Raw genomic sequence first — 23,779 nt, forward strand, 5'->3', positions numbered from 1 at the left:
TCGAAAGTTAATTATTTAGATTGAAGTTTTTTTTTTGTTTATTCTTAATTATTTAACAGCAAAATGAACCTTTGTTTGAAAGTAATTAAAAACAAATTAATTACGTTCGCTCTAAAAAGTTTTTATCAATAAAATAAAAAAAATTAACCGCATTGTAATTTAATATAACAATAAATAATTTACCTGATTCTTGATAATTTCAGCGAAAGGTGTTTCCACATCAAAAATAAATGAATCATTGGTCGATAAATCCATAAATTGTTTAGTGTGCTCATAGGTTACTTTGCTATTATTTAAATCTTGCTGTGTAAATCTGTCAACTTCTTGCCAGGTCCCCTCATTTGTCTCCATTATTATTTTTCCCAGATGCGGACCACGGCGTACAATGTATTTTATTTCACGTTGTTTATCAGTACACATTACCAGCAGTAGTTTATCCGTGATTGGTTTTCTCGTTAGGGGAAAAATATTGAGCCCATCATTTCTATAAATACTCAATTTAACTGGCATTGTCTCTACAGTAATATTGTACTGTTGTGTTGTGTGTAAACCGTCAAACAATGTAAAACTAAAGTATCCATCTGTGCCGTTAGTATGGGTTATTAATACCTCCGATTGATTAATTTGCTTCTGCGTGAAATTGTAAATATCAACGTTCGATAAATTAACCAATGATAAATAAACATTTTTCGTTCTCGTAACATTATAAACGATATCAGATGGCTGGGTATCATTATCAAAGGCTGAAAGATTATTGCTGGTAATAATACTGCTCCCGCCTTGCCATAATTTTATTACAGATTGATTTAATAAAACCGGAATTTGATCATTGACGGGTTGTATATTAACCCAAACATCAACAGGTTGACTTGTTTTGTCACCAGCAGTTATTGTAACTTGAAAATAATCTGTATAACTTTCGTCTCCATTGTGCTTGTAATAAATAATTCCCGCATCCAAATGTTTTTGGGAAAATTTTTTAACCTGATTTTGCTTAACCGAGTCCATTATCAAGCCATGCTTTGGTTTATCAACAATACGGTAGTCCGTGAGCTTACCAGAGTAGTATGTCGTAATAACATGAAAATTAGAGGGTTCAATTATTGAATTTTTACCCTCAACAACACTTAAATTCCCGGCTTTAATGTAAAGTTTGTCAGGAATAATTATAAAATCAATAACGAGACCCCGCATCCAGGTAATTCCATTGGTAACATCCACAACGAAACTATCCTCAGTTTGATTGGCAACCGACTGAACGTAGTAAACACGACCCTCGTTAATTACACTCTGATCAAAGTGCCTCACGAGATTTGCCTCGTAGTCATCTTTAGCCTCTTCACTACTACCACTGCTGCTGGTATGCCCTTCGCTCGGTGTTTGGATTTCTAAATACCCATTTCTCGGCCACTCACGTATCAAATAAGTTATTTCCGCCGAGGGAATTTTCGGGTGGCCTATTTCCAAATTTTTACGGCCAATCAAAACACTGGTGGCCTCTTCCACCAAAATAACACGATTATTATGGACAATAAGCGGCTCCCAGTACCCTTTTGGATAAACTTTTATTATAACTCTAGTTTCAGCTGAGACACTTCCTTCCCCGTTTAGGGTAACATTAACCCGGAATTCGTCTTTGGTCATCGAGCCACCCAAATGACGGTAGGACACCATTTTTTGCGCAAGTTCTTCCCGAGTGAATGAACTTGTTTCGAGATTATTTTTCAGTATAACGCCGTGCTTTGATCGGCTTGATATAGTAAACATTACGTCTTTATCACTGATGTCGACATTAGTGGCAATATCAAAGTCCTTTGTCGTTAACACCAGAGAGCTGTTATACTGAACGATCGATGCATTAGTTTCAACGAACCTTACGTAAGGCGCACTTGCTTGAATTCTTAAGCTTCCTAGCGTACGTAAATTACCATCGCTAACGTAATAATCTAAATATCCTTTATCATCGCCGTGGTGTTTGAATAAAACACGCCGGTAATTTATATCCTGCTGAGTAAACTCTTGCAGACGTTGAGCGGTGTTTGAAGAATGATCACCTGGTGAATAAATTTCTCCGTTGGTGACATTACGAATTATATAAATCAAGTCTTCGGGACGTGTTCCCTCGTCCCGATCGATGTACATCAGATCCTTACTTGTTATCACACGTTCTCCGTTAATGACAACGTCAAAGACTCTAGTTGCTGACAATTCTGGTGGATTGTCATTTATCAGAGTAATATCGATGTTAAATGTACCGACGTACATGAAATCTGTGTCGTCGGTAGACACTGCGAAATATTGAAATGAATCTTTTGTAGTTTCACTATCGTCGTGAACATAAAAAACTGATTGACTTGCCAGTTCTTCTGAAGTAAAGGATATTATGTTTGATCTGGCTGTTTGATTTGAAATACATTGTATCGACAATGATCCGTGCTGTGGTAGTTGGGATATATTGTAAAGCAGTCCATTCACTTTATAATCTTTCAGATTTATTCGAGTGATACTCAAAGCTACTTGTGATCCTTCTTTTACATTTAACCTCTCCTTAGTTGCTGTCGTTGTGAGCGGGTGAAATGGTAACGCTGACGATGAAGAGAAGGACAAGGATGGCTTTGAGCTTGCGCCAATCGAATATTTAATTGAGAGACTTGAACTCAAGGGTTGACATTGTGGTGCACTCACTTGGAATAAAATTTCATCGTCAATAGACGAATATCCTCTCTTGAATAATCGATACGTTAATTTACCCATATCAATGTCTTCTTGAGTAAATTTATCGCCTTTAACCAAATAACGATCATCATTATCGTTATTATTATCATCACTGACAATAATATTACCGAAGTTTGTTGGCTTAAGTATTGTAAACTCTATATTCGACGTTGGAGTCATCAACGGATTTGTTTGATACTTTAAATTCTCATTACTTATTCTTATTTCTTTGGCATTGGCATTGGCTGTGAATTCAACGGGAGTTTGCTTAATTTCTTTCAACTCCATATCAATAAACGTTATTTTAAAGTCGAAAGTTTGGTGTGTTTTAACGTCACGAACACTCGCTTGAAATTTAAATACGTCTTGAGCCGGACTTGCCGCGTTGTGCAGATATCTTATGATATGAGCTTCAATGTCTTTGTTGGTGAAATTTTCAACGTTTGTCCAATAATTGGCTTGTGGTATTAATTTTTGTACCACTCCGTACTGCGGTGATACTATTATGCTGTATAAAATTTCAACGGTCTTGTCGTCTGAGTTAGTAGCGAAAGATAAGTTCCCTGGTGTTAAATATGAAAATGACTGATGGACTACTACCAGTCCGGTGTTGTGTGTTAATTTTATCTGTAGTGGGTACGCAGATATTCTTAGAAAAGACTGTTTACTCATCTTTTGCCCGTCTGTTACTCGTAGACCCAGCATGGCGTTTGATTTGGCTATAAAACAATTTAATTTTAATTATAAATATTAGAGTGCCGCAAAAAAACTTTTGAAAAGCTTATCATGGTTTAAGAGCCTTCTCTAATAATCAGCTAAAAAAATTTTTTTAGGGGTCGCTCAAGATTTTAAAAATTTTTTAGTAAATCTAAAATAAGTGAATATAAATATTAACAAACTTTTAATTTTTTGTGTTTAAAATTGACATACTAAAAAAAAAAAAATTAAGCATAAGATACAAATAAAAGTCAAAAATATAATTGTAACAAATATATGTTCGGAATTAATAAACAAATAAATTAATTTCATAATCTTTTGTGGTTTTAATTTTATATCAAAAATTGGATAAAATTTGAAGAATTATTTTCAATATTTTTTTAATTACAAAAATTAAAAAAATAATACAATGATAAGAAAAAAATAAAAAAGTTTAATTTGTGATGATTTTCAGAATATTTAAAAATCTTGAACGACCTTTAAAAATTTTTTTAAGCTGATCTTTGAAGAGAGCTTTTTAAATATAATAAACTAACATAGTTTCATAGACGACTTGACGTATAAAAAAAAAAGTCGGTTTTTTACGTCACCCTAATAAACATACATATAACTTAATAATTAAATACGTCAATCAAATTCATTGATTAATTTATTATTCAGTAAATATCCAGATATTAATATAAATTAAATTATAAAATCGATTATTGACTAATAAAAGTAAATTTATTTATAAACAAAATTGATAATAATAAATAATGTTTGGCATAAATCAGTTAGAAAAATAACACTGTTAACGTTATAATAAAACTCACTGTTTCCATGATGAACATAGGAGATGAGCCCGTGAGCTAACTCACTCTGAGTGAAAGTCTCGATGGGACCGACCGATGATTGATTGACTTTTTCAACGTGACCAGCATCAATGTCAGTACGTAACACTGTGTAAACCAACATATTTGCCGGCGTATCCGGATCAACTGTCCATACCAACTCTTTGTTCAGCGTTTTTCGCGTTCCCTAGACAGATTAATAACCACATAAACGTTATTACATGAATATTGAATAAATACAAGCATATACCCTTAATCACTGCTAAAAATATCCGTTTTTATTTTACTTTTGCGGTCGTAATTCAATTAACAAATTAATTTCACACTCACAAAGTGTCACCGAGTGCCTTTGTGTTTATTAAATGCGAGTTTCGGTTCGGGTAAGCCAATGGATAGGTCAGCAAAGCCGACTTGACTTGTTCAGACCAAGACTACCTTCTCTATTAGTACGAGCAGCGTTCTATTAAGCTTCAGCCCTGTGGTAAATGTAGATAGTTTGTACTTTGGTTGTGCGATTCTATATGGTTTCGAGTTGTAAATAAATTTTCAACTGATAGAATTACTAAAGAATGTTAATTTTATTTCATTTAAAGTTTACAGATAGAAAAACTTTAAATGGACTTTTTGAATATTGTGTATTTTATGACTTCAAATGAATTATTTTCTAGACATGAAATGTATAATAAATGAAATATTTTTAAATTAACATTAAAGCTTCTATTTGAAAGAAAATTTTGTAACAATTCACTATAAAATTAATTGAAAAAATTATAGTCCACAGAAATTAAAAATTTTTATTAAAAAGTTTGTTTAACGGGAAACACATAGTTTAGGTTTAATAAAAGCTCGGAAGGTGGATTTAGAATGTGGAATCGGATAATAATATTAAATTCTGGAAAGTCGTAGAAGCCGCTTTCAAATATTGTTTATAAATTATAAGTGATTAAATAAATGCAAATTAAAGAATTTTACCGCCAGAAACTATTGATTTGACGTTTTTAGTGAAAACAGATTAAATATAGAGCCTACAAAAAACCACAATTCTGTTTTTTAATCTCCGTCAAAAATTCGTTTAAGGTGTCAAATGTTTTTTATTTTTTTATTTTTTTTTATGTAATAAACAATCAAAACTTCAAATCGATTCGATCATTTTTCAGTTAACAATACCATTTGTTTATAATATTGTTAATAACTTATTGTAAGCTCTACATTTTATCTGCTGACTCTGAAAAAGTTCCACCAATAGTTTCTAAGAAAAAAATTTTTTAATCAGCTTTCATTTACAAAAAACTTAAGCGCAGCTTTTAATATTTTTTATAAAATTTAATATTATCCCATTCCGTATCCGAAAATCACCTTTCAAGCTTTTTATGATTTTTCAGTTGTACGAGTAGAATTAATTCCAATTGGACTTTTTCTGTGGATTATTATCAGATTGTAATTTTTAATAAAAACATTTGGTTCTTTTGTAGTTTTTTTCTTTTTATTAAAATAGTAATAAAAATTAATCTAATTGAGCTTTTTCCATATTTTTTACATTGAATTAATAAATAATTGACGAAAAGATAGTAAATAAATTATTGTGATTGATACAATAATTTACCGATAAAAATTTTTTCTATTTAACATTTCGGGACAATTTTCCCCATAAAATTCAAATTTATCGGTCTGTTAATACTTCTAGTTTTCCCTTGACACTGTAATAATCTCATTACCGTCCGAAATATCTCAACTTAAACAATAAATGTATACAGATATGTTCATCTATAGATTGTCATATTGATTAATTAGAAACATACAATTTACGTGACCGCCGTGTGGTTCAAGTAATTTAGTTAATTTGTCAAACGGGAATGGTTACTACAGAATACGTTTAAACGCTTGGTTAAAGTGGTTTTAACGTTCTTTAGCTCCCGTTATTCCAATTATAAACACGATATGTGCTGGGTTTTAATTCATGGCTAAAGTATAATTCACCATTTTATGGGTTTACTTAGTACTTAACCCTAGTGAATTTACGCTAAATAAACATTTATACACTTATTACACGCCACATTATAAAGAGTTTATTTTAATAATTCTTTTTTTTCCCTTTTTATTAGTCTAATTGAAATTTTTTCTAACACTAACTCCTTTGAGGAGAACTCATGCGGAAAAAATGTGAATGACGGAGAGTTAATCGCAAGCCACGTGGAAAATAACTAAAAGCTTTTTTGTTTTCGTATATATGTAGACATACATATAAATGAATGTACATATATATTCATATTAGTTTTATTTAAACTTCTAAAAGTAATATTTTTGTGAGTCGTTTACTTACTTGAGCAAGTCTGAGGACCTTGGTGGTCGGTATTTCAAGAACCGGCGGGTCGTTCACCGGTGTTACATTGACATTAAGGGGGAACCTCAGACGGCTCTGTAGATATCCAGGAACCGTAAAGCCAATTCCCGCCGTCAGCTTCAACTCCAATATCATGGAATCCTCCGGGCTTTCGTTACCGTCATGTACGTACTGGATCTGTGATTCAATTTGTAATCTCTTTCAGCGTTACTCCAAAAAATAAATCAATAAAGTTAAAAAATAAAATTGATAAAATTAAATAAAAAGTGGTGAATGCTCTGAAACTAATGAAGACATTAAAAAAAATAAAAAATAATAACGTTTTATTTTATAACAATAATTATAATAATAAACATTCAAGTTTTATCAACTTCTCTAATCATGAGCCACTTAAAACAAAGTCGTGGTTCATTAAAAATGCGACAATTAGCATATATACCACCACCTCCGACTTTTCTGCTGCCGGGAGGGTTGTCAGACTCAATTATATTGTAAAAAGTAGTCCACTAGGAAAAATAAAGCTGAGAGAAATTAATTCAAAAGTCGACGGTACCAAGTTGCCAGACAAGATAAGACCTGCGAGTGTGTAAGTAACATACGGTACTCACTTTAATTTATTTTATAAAGAAATGTTTGAATTTATTTTATTTTAGTTTTATTCAATTAGTTGGGAGAAAAATAGATATGATTAGTTTTCTGCTAAAATCATCAAGTATTTGAAATATTACTTTAGTAAAGGACGGAAAATAATTTTCTCGGGAAATTTAAGCTCTTGATATTAATAGTTAGAGGTCCCGAGCCGAAATATCAAACTTATGTGAGCTTAATTGACGTAAATTGAAATTATTACGAATTCAAGAACTCATATTTGGCTTAAATCTAATGTAATTAATAATTTATTTCAAACTAAATTTAATAACACATCAACGGAAATAAAGTATATTTAACTTTAATCTGAAAATAAATTCATTAAATATCAATAATAAATAAAATTACAAATCAAAGTTATCACCGCGAGGATCTCATTTACATTAACTTCCTGAAATTTAAACCGCTAAATATTATGACGGATGTAATACGATACTTGCCTTGTAGAGCTCAAGAATTTTTTTTTTTTAATATTTATTTCGACTTCTTAAATCCTATTTATAGTCTAATGAGTTAACATATTTTCTACTTAATTTAAACACGTACACCGAGATAAAACTTTAACCCGAATTATTTAAAGCTTCATTAAAAAAAAAAAAATATTTTTAACAGCAAGTTAATTGACCAGAGTTATCTCTATTAAAAAAATTAACTTTACAATTAAAGTTATTAGAGTAATAATTTTTAATGATTTTTTCTTGAAAAAATTCCGCCGTAAAATTTTTTATTTTCTCCTCTAAAGCGACGTCGAGAAACTTTTGCTGGCTTCGATTAAACTTTATCTCGGCAACATTTTAGTGTACAAGAATGAACAAGACACATTCTTGTAAGGATTGAAATTTGCTATAAAAAAAGGTCTTCAATTGTCGTTATAATTCCACCAGAAGTTAGACAAGGTCGAGTAGAATTTATCGATAAACAGTGAAAATATTTTTTAAACAAACAATTTCCGTATTTAGATAAATTTTGTTTTCGTAGAAGAGTCTGAAATAATATTTCTATTTCTAAATGTCTTTTTTCTTGAGACAGAAAAAAAAGTTTCTTGCTTCGACTAGTATATATAGTTATTTGATATTGATAATAGCAGTGACAATATAATAAATGGTAAAGAAAGAAGAGATTAAATGTGTTTTTTCATATATATATATATATATATATATATATATATATATATATATATATATATATATATAAGGTTACCCATGTAAAGAATATATGTGAGATATATATAGAAACGCTTAGTCGTCGGGAAAGTCGGTTCGAGTATATAAAACCGTCGACAAACGCGGGTGTGCTCCTCAGCTCCTCAGCTCGGCAGCCACCCATTTTCTCTCTCCCCAATGGTTCTAAAGTTAGTCCTCCTCACGTCCTATCTATAGACTATCCTCAGAGACTATTAGAAGACGAACACGTGATTGCTCAGCCGACGCTTACAAACCCATCGCTTCACTTTCTTCCACTGATCCACAAGATTAGCCGAGAGACTGTCAAACTCCAGTCTGGATATACCACTTTAATTTTTTTTATCTTCCTCTACTTGAGGAACTTATTTTTTTACTAACTTTTATTCCTACTTTTTTATTCGCTTCGCATTGCTGTGCGACACTTTTATTGCTGCATTTTGACTTTGTCGATTTTTTACAAATACGGATGGGATACTAAACAAAAAAGGAGCAAGTATCCACAAAAAATAAGATAAAAAAAAAGTACAAAGGATGTATAGGTACAAATATTAGTTAACTTTGGCCAATGTAAAAGTGTCGAGTCAATCGATGACTCGAGAAAGTTCTTGCGGACAGTCGAACGATATCCGATATCGGCAATGCTATTCAAAGTTTCTCCATGCCGGGTCTGTGACAATACTCGAGGTGATGCTACTATTGCATTCATGTATAAGTATATATGTATATACTTATCTACGGGTGGAAAGTATTGAGAGCAGTGAAGAGGTGGAAATATATACTCTCGCGGAATGCAACTTTAGTTTTCACGTAAAGTTTAAAGAGCCAACCGCGAAACCAGTGACCGGGTAAAATTGGAAACTTTGCATATCTGTATGTGTATATATGTGTATTACACATACATGAATTTATATATCAGTATTAATACCATGATAGATAGATACATATGGGAAATAGAGTAAGTTATATGATTTTTTAAAAAGATTACTTCATAAAACATTCAGAGACATATTTACATTGGTGACATATAAATTATTTACCTACAAATAATATTTGATGTTGGAAAACATATCAGCAAACAGATATCTGAGGGAAAAGTATCAACTCAAATAAACGTTCTTTTTGGAATTGTGGTAATAAGAGGAAAAAATTTTTAATTAAAATTATCTTTGCAATTACTGTAAAGTAAATATGAAGTTATCACAGAAAAGATTTTTTATTTTTTTTGGAAAAAACAGAGGAAATATTAATTAGTATTGCAAAGTAAACATTACAATTGGATCATATTTGTAGAACTGGAAATGTTTATTGAAACCTAGGTCTGATTTGGTTTCAGAGTGGATCTTTGAAATTATTTAGCTCATCAATTTTAAACTTTAATCAAATATATTCCTGAGAAAACTGTAAAGTCATCAGAAATCGATTGATTTATCTGATGTAGGACGAAATTGGAATGATCTTTTTTAGATTTTCACAAAAGAACGAATTTTTATCCTTACGAATTGAAAAATTCTGTTATTCATAAAATTAATGATACTGAATTCTATGTTTAGAACTTTTTTTTTTTTTATTAATTGTTATTTAGAGTCGGTTTTAACTACTGTGGTCATATCACCGACTTTAACTGTTGGGAGTGGTACGTTGGGGTCTTTTTGGGTTGTGAAAATCTTAATCTACGCGACAAAGGTCGAATCTCAACCAAGCTGGTTTCTAAGACCAGCTTGGGATTCGAACCTATGCCTGGTCGGTGAGTCAGTCCGAGTGTTCTATAGGCCATGTGCCTTTGATCACCATGTTTAGAATTTGTTTAACAAATAAACTATATTGAAAATTAAAAAAGAAACTATAAATGCAGTTTTTTTATACACGGAAAGAAGTTCTAGGAAAAATTACAATGGTAAAATTTACGATTTTATATCGTAAAAATGCCTATAAAAGTAGTAAATATTTGAATTTTTACGATGTCGTAAATTTTAAAATGTAAAATTATCGAAATGACCGCATTGAAAGTCTGTTCTTGGATTATGTTACCATTGCAATTTTTTTCCTGTGTACTTTCTTAGAACTAATTTACTTTTTAAATAATACCAAATAATGATCAATGATTTTAATATCCAGAAAATCAACATAGTGCAATTGAATTTTCCGATAATTTTCATTAAAATTTTGCAGTCACTTGTATCAGTAACAATGTTTAATTTTCTCCTGAAATTAAAGTAACTTTTCACTTTTAATACAATAACAAGGAAATGAGGTTTAAGGACAACTTACAAGGATCATTTATTGTCAATTAAACGTGTAGATGCATACCTTGTTTCGGTAAACGTCGTGTAATGTGAAGGAACGTACGGACACTGCGGTTGAATCTTGGGTCAGCCTACCGTGTTCTGGTGGTATGGCTAGACTGAAAATTATCCCGTCCTCATTTACGCCGTACTTGGCAATGTCCAGTACCATTGCAATAGTGTCTCTGGTAACAAATGCATGTTCACCTTCTGCTACCACAATGCTCTTCACCGCTAGGATCTCCAGATCTAGAGCTAAACTCCCATTTTCCTGGAATGAACAACATTGTTATTGTACTAATTACCTAGGATGATAATACAATGAATGCATCCGAGATAGATATTTGTTGTCGTTATTTATTTTATTTTACTTTATCTTCTACTTGTACGCTAATCATGTACTTGTTGTCACGTCTTGTTGTTCTTTTGTGTTGTGGTTTGATGTTGGTTGTTTGTTTGTTGCTGTTGTTCTTGTTGATTCGCCATTGTTGTTGTTATTATATTGCATATTATCCGTAAGCTAGTTGTGGGTATATATGTATATATAGAAGCTTTGAGAGTAGTTGCTGGCAAGTTGAATTATTTTGTACAAGAAAAGATCAAAGTTGTTAAACTAACCCGCTTGAAAGAACCCCGTGCGTTGTTGATACTCCGGGGAATCGTATGAAATAGCTTGATTTCCTGCGAGACGAGCATCGTACATCGCGGGATAGCAGCTTACAAAGAAACGATTTCTGTCTCCGACGGGAGTTATTCCAATCTACCCAATAGACTTTTCAATACTCGATACCTTTATTTATATATCTATATAAGTTTATATATCTAACTTGATGTTGATATTCTTGTACGATGAACAATATAATATACTAGTACACTCAATAAATTTTCCCATTGTCGTAATGTTCTTTACTATTTTATCGATTTATAGATATCTGTATTATATATAATAAACTCAAAAGCTCAAATGATGTTTTTATGATACGTTTTCATCATACAGTTATACGATAAATATCATATAATAATACAAATGTCCGTTCATTCAAGATTTATATGTTTTATTTTTTCTATTTTAAGCTAGTTCACTCATAATACTAAATTCTAAGAACTTTTAGAGATTTAAAATATACTGAAGGACATTCTAGTATAGAAATTAGAAAAAAATCGAAAATGTTTTTTACATATTTTCAAAATTTACACATTAAAGAATATATTTCTTCATAAGAATTTTTTAAACCTTCAATTATTAACGAAATTATAGGAATTTTAGTGACTTGGCAAGTAGACTGGCCCAACCGAAACCTTAATCTTTATGTTTAAGAGAGTTTTTCTTTAAACTATTTTTTTCAACATTTTTTTATTGTATCTTATGTTTTAATTAATTAATTTACTTGAAATTTGGATTTAATTTTCTTAATATATCTTTGAGTAGCTCTTACTAGAATGGAATCCAAATTTTTATTTTTACAATTTAAAAAAAATTCCGAAAAGTTAAAAAAATTGATTTCTTTTTTCAAACATTCGCCATTTGCAAAAAAAAAAATTTTTTTTCTTCTCTTAAGGGGGAAAGCCACTGTGAAATTTCAAAAAAAAATTTTTTTTTTTTTTATTAAATCCAAGTTTATAGATTCAAAAATATGTATCTAAAGTTTGGTATCAAAATTCCGAATATTTTGCGAGTTATAGTCATTTTTGTGACAGCGCGTCAAATGACTTTACACGCGCGGCACTCCGACAAAAACGCGTTTTTCTCGAAACTACTTTTTTTGAACTGATGAGAACTGTAATTTGCATAAATATGAACCGATTTTTAACTTTTTTTTCCCCGTATTCGTCTATTCAGTAGCTATAGTGGCACGTAGGGGATTTTGAAAATTTTAATTTTTAAGATTTTTTAGGGCTGTTTGAATCCAAAAAAATGAGGAAAAAAGACGAAAAAATTTTTAATATGTCGCCATTTTTTTTTAAATCCAAATTTTCAAAATCCCTTACGTGCAACGATAACCACATGCGTGCAGATTACAACGCTCTTTCGTTTTTTTGTTTTAGATAATCCGTTTTTGAGTTAGAGATCGCATCAGGGAGGGGGAAATTTGTATGGTGCTCCACAAAAATGCTAATAACTTTGTAACAACATGATATTTTTTGATAAAAATTTAGAAGAATAATATTTAATGTATACTTTATAAAACAAAACGAAACCCGATCCCCAAATTCCTTTATTATCCCAGTCAAAAAAATTCCCGAAAATCACCTATTTTTTCAATCCTCACAGTGGCTTTCCCCCTTAAGACTACTACGACGTCCCTAATGATTAAGAATTTTTGTTCTTTGTCCACGATAACTATAGAAGGACCCGATTGTGTCAACTGGGGCGTGTTATTTTTTTAACCGTACACTTTACCTATAAGTAATTTTTTAATTTTTATTTTTTGAAAATTTTTTCGTATATTTTTAAAATATGAATAAATAAAAATAAATTGTAAAGTAATGGATGGAAAAAATACTTAATTTTTTTTTATCGAGCCATGGGACTAGAGTATACCCTTTTGAAGAATATATAATAGACAAGCTTTCAAAATTTATAATCAATGGACCGTACCAAACATGAGATAATTCTAATTAAAAATAACATTTTTGTACTTCCAGCATGAGAGAAGAGAGAGAAAAAAAAATTTTTAAAGAGTTTAAAGGTCGTTTGAAAAAACTGATTTCCGTTAGAATAATATGCTTAGAATAATCTTAAAAAATTTATAAACTTCTGACGATATAGTTTGACAAATATTATCAATAAATTAGCTAAATTAACAGAAATAACCATTAATTAAAGAGAATAACAGATAGACCGTGAAAAAGGTAACGCTAACAAGTGAAAAAGAAAACAATAGCACAATATATTATGAGATAACTATCTTAAATTTAAATTAAAATAAAAATTGTTAGCACAAAAAAATTTATTGCAAACAACGCGGTATTATTCATCACGGTGATATGTGACGAATAAATTTTTTTTTAGTTTAGGACCATGATACGTATGGTTATGGCAAACGGGTGACGAGTAGATCGCTATAAGCTATAATTAGCCGTATGAATTGCTGCTAAAACTATTCATCAGATCGCTATTTTGTACCGTGTAAAAAATGGAGACAATTTAATAGTGATTTAAAAGTTAAAATAGATTTGAATGAAAAGAAATTGAGCTGGGGTGCGATGAAAACTTGACAGCTAAGCGTTAATTGCTGTTAAAAGTGAATTGGATAGTTTAAGCATTATAACTCGGGAAAATTGTAATTTATGGTTCACTGTTACTTTGATCGATACTTTTCATTCAGAAACTTTAAAGAGATTGGAATAAACTAAAAAATTGAAATGGAAAAAAAATTTAGAAAAATATTAATTTTCATTTCTGTTTCATTTTGCCCGGATATTCCCTTTTAGCCTGGACTCTATAAAGTCGGTCAGGCGACATGGTTTCTATTTCAATAATGTGTAATATCTTTTAATATACTTCATAGAGTACCACCAAAGGTACAGATATGAAACTAATTTTCCGAAACCCAGCGGACAGTTTTTTTTTTTTTTTTTTTTTTTTTTAATTTAATAAATTATGAATATTTTATAGTGGCCGCTTATTCCGAGTAAAAGAATTTTTTTAATTAAATCATAAGAGGATTACATAGAAGCTTGTGAATCATAGATTAGTGATGTACTAAAAAAATATATATATATATATTTTAGTGAAGATGCTTCAAAGTATTTTTGCTTTGGTTGATCTTTGTAGATATGTTTTCCGAAAATCTCGGAAAATGTTATTGTAACAAATCATTTATCCTCGTTTCCTTTAAATGTAGAATTTAATCGTTTGGAAAAGAAATGAAGAAATTTTTGACATTTAGATTTATGAAAAATGCTGCGCAAATATCGATTCACATTTAATTTACAGTTGTTGAATTTTTGAATAAACGAATAAAATTAATATTCATTCATGTTTGAAGAGTGATTTAATTTTATTTTCAAAGCTCAGATAAGCTTTTATTAATTAAAAATAATTAAATGAAATGAATTAATAATAAAAAAAAGTTTTTAATATTTAAATAATAATATAGAATTTATAAAATATAACAAAGAAGATTATGTGAATTTTTGATTGAGGTTAACAAATATATTCATGTAAAATTTTTAGTATAGAAGCGGGCAAATATGTTTATATATTGACTGAGAGCTAATAAAAATGCATGAACCAGTACAAAATAAATATAAAAAATGGGGTTATTGAATGACGTGAATGATAAAATGATCAGTTAAATAATAATAATAAAAAAAGTTATATTGAAAGGTAAAATATTCAAAAAGTTTTGAAATTCATAAACGGAAGATTAAAAACAATCATAACTCTCTAAAGCAGATGAATTATTGTTATTTGAAATGTTTTACTGAAAAGGTCGGAAAAAGCCGGGGTTTTTTATTCATTCAGTTGAAAAGTAATCAGTTTGAATACGTCAAAAGGTCACGTCATAGGTAGTTGATTATAAAACGGACTGTCAAACTTATCAGACAGTGGCCAAAAAACGTGAACTTTAAATTTTGGAAATGATTGATGAAGTTAGTGGGAGTCAAAAGTCAGTTAATTAATTTTTCTAAACAGGCTATGGGATTACACAAATCGGTCAATAAACAGGAGTTACGAACTCGTTAGCTCTTGCATACCGGGTTCCGCAAATCAGCACTCTCGTTCAATGACAACCGCAAACCGCGTGCCGAGTAAACAGGATGCCTATTGTGAAATACACCCATTTCAAACACTATCCACGAGAAAATTATCCCTAAGCCCGAGTATCATCACTAATTAGTATCACATCCAATTTCGATCATCGTGTATCTCACCATCTACCCGTATACACCAAAGCAATATGTACTTTCCTAATATACCTACACGTCCTCTATACCTGTCTATTAACTAACGTATCTGATAACTAACCATCACCATTCCTCCTTTATTTCAGATTTGCATTATCTCATTAAAATCACCATTATTGCTCGATCTGTTATTATCATCGTCATCATCGTCTATTGTAATAGAAATAATAAGAAAATTTATTCAACCAACATTTAACCTCATTTATACTATGGAATGTAATTTTGAGTTTATATGACCCCATATCCGTGAAAAAATTTTTGACATGACCTTATTTGGTCATAACAGGTTACACGGAAAAAAGAGAACAGGAATAATTACAGTACAAAATGTAAAATCGGTCCCGTCGTAATCAAAACCAGAAAAATTACAGTTTAAGATAACATTTTTCTAAATTAAATTTTTGAATTTAATTTTCAGAGCTTTCAATGTAAATATTACATTCTACAATGTAATTTTTTATTTATAAAATCTGTAATAATTACAATCTGAAACTGTAGTTTTTCCAGTTTTCATCACGAAGCGCCACGTTGCATTATGTACTGTAATTGTTCGAGTTTTTTTTCCATGTATATACATGAATAAAAAAGTTAATTTGACTCGAGAGAAAAAATCTTGAACCAAGAAAATCAAATTAAAGAATTTGATGATCTTAAGTTAAGCTGAAAAATTTTTCAACCAAGACATTCTTCGTGATTTAAATATATTTTACTTAGCTCAATAATTTTTCTACATTCAAAATCATCAATTACTTTAAATTAATTTTCTTAGTTCAATATTTTTTCTCTTGACTCAACTTTATTTTATTATCAGTGTATGAGTATAAAAATATAATTTTTCAATTTTTTATTTTTTTTTTTTTAGAAATGAGCACGTCAATTAACAAGTTTAATTAAACAAAAATTGATTTGACAATTGATTGAACTATAATTCAACGATAGATAAGCTCCTTAGAGGAGTAAATAAAAATTAATTTTATTTTAGGACTTAACTCTTTGAAATTCAACTCTCTTGTAAGGAGAATATTCAGCGATCATGCGCCCACCATCGGAGATTTTCAATATTACCTTTGGTCGAAAAATTATATATGGGCATATCAAATCATATCAGGACATATCAAGTCAGAAATGCCCGTACATGCTCAATTTTCATGTAAGGCCATAAATGGGTACATTAAAAATTATATATGGACATATAAAGTCACATCAAAAAATTTTTTCGTGGATAGTTTTCACAATTAGAACATATTATCCGTTTTTAAGCATCGATTACGTTTTGCTTTATTGCATCAATATAAATAACATCAAAAGAGCTCTTCTAAGATTTTAAATACAATTTCTGTCAGTTGATTGAAAAACTCGCCGTTATAAAATAAAAATAATTTCTCTTTTAATAGATATCAAGAAGAAATATAAAAAATTTATTGACAAAAGAGTCACACAATATTAAAAATCTATAGATAAATGGAAGAAGGATCGAATATTTAATATCAAATACTTTTCTTTATCCAAAAGGAATTGAATTATTAACGTTTAATGTAATCGCGTCGGATCCAATAAACATTTTTTTTTGTGACAACTCAACTTTTTCTACCATCAATTCCGAAATTTATCCTGAAATTAATTTTATAAAGAGCAAAAAATTTGTCACACAAGTATTCAAGTTTATTTAATTAATGCTGTAAATATTTGACATTTAATTAAATTAATTACAAAAAAAGCAGAGGATATATACATATCAGTCTTGTCTAAATGTCAAAACATTTTAATTACCCTACCACAGTATAATTTGCTACACGGAGAGAATTTTATGTCAACGGTAACCATCTCTATTTTGTAGCTTCTACTATCCAGGATGGTTATTAACTTTTACAAAGTTAAGATGATAAATGCAACTATCCAGCGATTGTAATTAGTACAATCAGTATATATTAATTCCCACAATTATGATGATACAGTTTATTATCTAGATGGTAACTTTTATCATCGGAGATAGTTAAAATCATCATGATTGCAATCATAAAAAAAATAAACAGGAAGTATAAAAAACTAAATTTTTTCGATTTTAGAGTCAAAATATAATAACATTCTAATGTTTGACATAAGAGTGAGTATTGAAAAAAGTATATCTATATTATTAAGAGAATAACAAAAATTTTGTCTCCAGGATAGTCATATGATAAAATCGGTTTTTTTTTGTGAAATTCAGCGTCATTGCAAAGGTCTTGACTTGAATTTCCGCCTTTTCAAGGTTTCATATCATTCTCATCGATAGTCAATTTATCATGATAAGTATTTAGGCTGCATTCGAAAATGCTCCATTTCTAGACACATAATTAAGAAATGATCTTTTATCTTGTTAACTATTGACATTTTTAAAGATATAAGCTCATCCCGACATTACACTCATCGAGACCTTTCATTTGAGTACCCAAATGAATTTTTCATATATTTTATATATATATTACCACCATTTTATATATATATTACCATCATGATTGTAGAATTTACAATCAACATGATTTTAGCGGTTAACATATATTATGATTAAGTTTACCATCTTTAAGTTAACAGCCAGATGGTAATAATTATTATCCAGATGGTAAATGTAACTATCTGGATGGTTCAGTTAACAATTTGTATAGTTCTTGCAATCATTCATACTAAGAAGCCTGTTTTTACAATACTCGGATAGTTGTATTTACCATTAACTTAAATTCTCTCCGTGTAATTAAAAAAAAACGTGAATTTTAATTCCCCATTATTTTTTTTTAACAAATAATGATAAAACTTTTATTAAAAAAAAAATTTTACTCTTTAGAGGTAGAATAAATTAAAATAAAAATTACCCGCTCAAGGTTTACTCAGTGAATATGTAACTAGTATTATTAATAATAAAATTAACGATAAGCCCATAGAGATAATCCTCTAAAACATAAATTAAACGTAATTATAACAATTAAAAATTTAGTGTCACGTCTTGTTCCAGGTAGTGTCTGAGGGTCTTAATAGTGTAACAGTTAGCAAAGTTACAGATGCATTAATAATTAAATAAATGACATGTCAACTCACCGTAGTGCTCTCGGCGTAATTAGACGTGACGCAATGAGGTTGATCACAGGTACACTCAAACGAGTTGACTCCGACTTGTGAACAGGTTGCTGATGGTATGCACGGGCGCTTTTCGAAACAGGGATAAGACCATATGCACCCAGCGACAATCCCCTGACTTATTTTGACGTCAGGCAAACCGATCTCCGAGGAATCCAGGAGCATGTTTCTGAGACAGCCCTTGTAACTCCGATCGCCGGATTTAATGCCGCGGGCAATGGCCCGTGCCCGTTTATTGAGCTCAGTCCCACCGATATACAATGTTTCGGCCAAGTCCAGGTATCGATTTCCACCGGATGGTAAATTCAGCCGCTCTGCAGGCTTCTCGTCGATACTGATACCAATAATTGTTGGACTAAAATCTATTATTACTTTATGCCATTTTCCATCTTTCACAGTCAGAGAGTGAATCAGCTCGGTCGCGCCGTTCCCTTTGTTCATTAACAGTCGCACTTTGCCTTCATGCAATTCAATCCCCAAATAATCAGCGTGAGATGCCTGGCCTGCGTTATACAGCAGTAGTCCCATCTCGGAGGTCGTTTTCAACTCGAATTCCCATCTGCAATGCGGTGACACGATGTTCACAATGGAATACTCCAATATCATATCAGTGTTGCTTACTCTATACTCCACACTCTCCATACTCCACTCCGTACCCTACACTACACTCTATATCATTGCTCGTCTAGTCATGTGACAACTAATATGATGTTAAACGTATATATCCTTTCTATCAAATCTCTGTTTATGTTTATGCTCATGAGAAAACATTATTACCAATAATAATAATACCCAAGCTTTACACGTACTTTATTTGCTATTCATTAACTAATTGCCTCGGCTAATTAATTATTTCTTTTCTGCTAATACCGACACCGGTTCTTAATTGAATCATTGCCGACTGAAATAAAAATCCTTTGTTGGATTCCCCATTGGACTTATATTTGAAATAAATTAATACTCAGATTCTAAGTGATGCTAATGATAAATGTTTGAGTAGAAAAGTTTCTTGAATTACGCCATTAAATTCTACAGATCATAGATTTAATGTTCCGTCCTCTAAACTGAAATATGGAATAAAAGTTCGACAAATTCCAATTGCGAAACGGGCTTTGACTAAATTTACAGATAAAATTTCTCGAATATCAAGACCTGAGTTCGATGATTAGTATTTCGAATATTTTAGCGAGGCTTTTAAAAATTTCTATCCTTTGTAAATATTCACTCGTTAATTGGTTTTTTTTTTTTTTTATTTCTTTGTAGCTGATTGTATACATACTTGACTCGATAAATTAAATTCCTTTGATAATTTACATCGTTTGGGATATAATACACCGTAAAAATTTATCATGTAAAAATACGTAAAGCTCATAAACACTCGACAATAGGATTACTCGACTGTGAATGATAAAATTTTTTTTAGAAAAAAGTTCTATACTGTAAAATACGAATATAAAGTGCAGCCGTTTATGTGCATGTATGATACCTTTTTTATAATCCTATATCAATTTATATTTTTCTTTTTTCTTTATCATCGGTATAATTCAACATCGTTATAAGAGATATGATCTGTCGGTCTTACTTTAACGACATAGACAGTCATATCTACTTTTATTTCTTTTCATAAATGTGAGACAAGGGCCTTATAACGAGGTTGTACTGTGCATGACAAAAGTTCTAGACGTCAAGACTATTGTAAAAATAAATTTTAAAAAATAAATAATAATAATGATAATTACAATAATAATAATAATAATAATAATAATAATAAAAATAAAAATATTTCTTGTAGTGATAATAAATAACAAGATTGCAAATACCGATAAAATTTTTTTATGTACATTCTAAAAAATTTTAGTTCTAAATACTGAAGTAAAATATTATCCGAACAAAAACAGTTTCACTGTAAAAAAATCGCGCCAAGTCCACGTTCATAAGACTATTAAGAGAAAAAAAAATTTTTTTTTTCTTCACAAAAAGATATAAAATAAAAAAATTGAAAAATCCAAGTAACCGATATGATTGTATACGATTTTCGAAAATTAAAAAAAATTTTGTTGTAAATTTAAAAATTAAAAAAAAAATTTTTGAACGTACTTGGTGTGCGTCATTGTGTATTTCAATTTTTTTGAAAGTCCTAGTAAATAAATTTTACGAATTTCATTAAAAGTAAAATATTTTGCAACCACGCACACCAAGTACGTTCCAAATTTTTTTTTTTTAATTTTTAAATTTACAACAAAATTTTTTTTAATTTTCGAAAATCGTATACAATCATATCGGTTACTTGGATTTTTCAATTTTTTTATTTTATATCTTTTGTGAAGAAAAAAATTTTTTTTCTCTTAATAGTCTTATGAACGTGGACTTGGCGCGATTTTTTTACAGTGAAACTGTTTTTGTTCGGATTTTAGTATTTTTTGTAATTATAATAAAAATTTACAATTGGTACCAACTTAAGTATCGCGTTGGCTGCATTTTTTATAGCAAACTATCCCTTTGAAGCTACAGTTTATGTAAAAATAATTCAAGCGCACCCTGGCGGATGTAGATGCAAGCCTTGAAATATATTTTTTCAACTGTAGTTTCCCATTTATTGGAGGATTACCATGTATTCTCGAATTATTTAGTCTGTGGCATGTCACTTTTTACATCGAAAAAAAGTCAGGATCTAAATTTTTGCGTTGCTATAGTTTGTGCTGATTAAATTTAATAATTTCAAGCAGATTAATTGTTATGATCGACTATTATTAATTAATGTCAGTAAAATAAAGTATGAATTACTGTTATAATATACAATTTAGAAAAAAAAAGTACCGTAGAATTAAATAAAATTTGCAACCTCAAAATATCGTCCTGCTTACAGTAAACACAGTCGGTAGTCTGGCGCTCCGTTTACAACGGATTTGAACGGAACTTGGCGCCAGATTCTACCGAATCTGTGGATTTATTTTTTTTACAATAAACTTCACATTTTTCTATATTTACACAACGATTCAATACTTTATACGGATTAAAAACATCAATAATAAAATACTTATTTTTTTATTTAATATACCAACAAAAATATTGATGAAAAAGTTTTCCGCCTAGGGAAAATTATTAATTAAAATTGCTAAAGAGATTTTTTAAGCTCTTATAATTGAAAATTTTTCAAAGTTTGCCTTTAAATTTAAATTCTGTCTAATGAATGAGTAATAGGATGAAGTTGACAAAAATTTTTTCGTTGTAGAAAATTAAATTTTTACAAAAAAGTATTAAATGATTTTCGATATTAAATTAAACATTTACTTTTCAGAAAAAAATTTATTCATTTAATCACTCAAATAATCCTTCAGAGTCGAATGTGTTTTTTAAAAAATTAATTAGTTTTTTCTCAATCCCAGTTTTTGAAGTTTTTTACCTCGAGATAAAAAATTCAATTTCAATCGCAACTATTTCTATTAAAATTTGCTCGTCTTCAATAATTAAAATACAAACAATAATAACGCACTTTAACCTCTGGAGTATGAAATCTAAATAGATCTTATGTAATAAAAATATTTACCTAGAGCCTGTGCGGGATATCGGCCGTGAAATCGATAGGAATGCACCTTCTTCGAGGAAGCTTATTTCTGTTTTTTTTGTTGCGTCAAATACCTTTGAGCAGCCCCACGTTACTGCACTAGCTTCAGATTTTCCTTGTCGTGACTTTGTATATTCTATTACGTTTGCTCCATTGTAAATAATATCCGCCATACATCCGCGCATATATTCCGTATGACCTGTATATATTTATGTACATATTTATATTTATTTACAGTTGAAATAAAAATATATATAATAATAAACATCACGTATTATAATACGAGCTTCCGAGGTATAACATAAAAAGGGGTTTATCACTAAAAGTATTACATTATTCTATGCATATAATAAAAATATGAAGATATATTAGAGTGAAAAAAGTTTGTGGCAAGTCGGAAGTAGAAAAAGGTATTCATTTATTTATAAAATCTTTCAAATAACTTTTTTCCGATATGACATTAGTGTAACATTGTGAAATGTTTATTTCACAGTTTATAAGCTTTGAGTTATTCCGGAATAAAAATAGATGAAAATATTATTTAAGCTTAAAAAAAATTGAATGTTATTCATTCCGATGTTTTTTTAACTTTATTTACCAAAAAAAATATTACTTGATTCAAGAAAAATATTTTCTGCAACCCCCATAAAAAGAATTTATATTAAAAATATATCAGATAATATATAAGAAATACATGTGTAAAAATATGTAAAGTGTAAAAAAAAATTTATTTCAAACTAGGTATATACACTAAAAAAAATACTCTTCAAAATTATTTTTTTACTTCAAAAATTTTTCTCTTTAATTAAGTTAATTTTTTTCAGTGTATAATTTTATCAATATATTTTAAATCTTAAATTCTTCATATTTTCATACATGTATTTTTTATGTATTTTAAGATATATTTCAAATCAATTTCGAATGTAGTTAGAACTAATAAAATACATACGAAAATCAGACAAAGAATAGTTGTTGAAAATAATTTTTTCATACATACTCTATATAGCTTTATGAATTATTAATTTGCTTTCAATATATATATTTTTTTTTCCAACACATATTTTTTTCATGGCGAAAAGCTTCAAGATATTAAATTCTCTCAATTCATAAAATTAACTCTCGAATCAATGAATTAAAGCTCTTGGATAGAACGTAAAAAGGTCTTAAAAGAAAACGGAATCGTTACGTTCTTTGTTGAAGAAAATTGTTCTTTGATAAAAAATTTGATTGTATAGATGGAAGATAATATACTCTTGAATCAAGTGACAATAGTTATCAATCGATTGGTCCCTTAAAAGCCAAGATGAAGCGATTCAAGACAAGAAATTCTTGAAGTAAGACAACCAGGTGTCTTAGAAATAACTTTCTTAGATCAACATAATTATTCTATCATCAATGTACTGATAAAATTACTCCAATTGTAATTTTAATTTTTTTTATAGACTTTGAATTTTGAAACAGCGAGAAATTCCAGA

General features: G+C 29.7%; 1 protein-coding gene and 1 long non-coding RNA gene across 5 annotated transcripts in view; one reads left to right on the forward strand and one right to left on the reverse strand.

Annotated features, from left to right (window-relative positions):
* The window catches only part of LOC123269082, a 44,675-nt gene that overhangs the window by 5,765 nt on the left and 15,131 nt on the right, over nt 1–23,779 (forward strand). The window lies entirely within an intron of this gene.
* LOC123269071 (chondroitin sulfate proteoglycan 4) overlaps nt 1–23,779 on the reverse strand; it is a 41,327-nt gene that overhangs the window by 2,329 nt on the left and 15,219 nt on the right. For all 4 annotated transcript variants that reach the window (XM_044734574.1, XM_044734573.1, XM_044734572.1 and 1 more), the window contains 6 exons: nt 22,287–22,503; nt 18,701–19,298; nt 10,743–10,988; nt 6,583–6,780; nt 4,245–4,449; nt 184–3,434 (listed from right to left, as the gene is read on the reverse strand). In XM_044734574.1, coding sequence (XP_044590509.1) covers nt 184–3,434; nt 4,245–4,449; nt 6,583–6,780; nt 10,743–10,988; nt 18,701–19,298; nt 22,287–22,503 — 4,715 coding nt within the window. The remainder of the gene's footprint in view (nt 1–183; nt 3,435–4,244; nt 4,450–6,582; nt 6,781–10,742; nt 10,989–18,700; nt 19,299–22,286; nt 22,504–23,779) is intronic.

This window comes from Cotesia glomerata, linkage group LG7, assembly GCF_020080835.1.
Source record: "Cotesia glomerata isolate CgM1 linkage group LG7, MPM_Cglom_v2.3, whole genome shotgun sequence".
Classification (NCBI taxonomy): Eukaryota; Metazoa; Arthropoda; class Insecta; order Hymenoptera; family Braconidae; genus Cotesia; species Cotesia glomerata.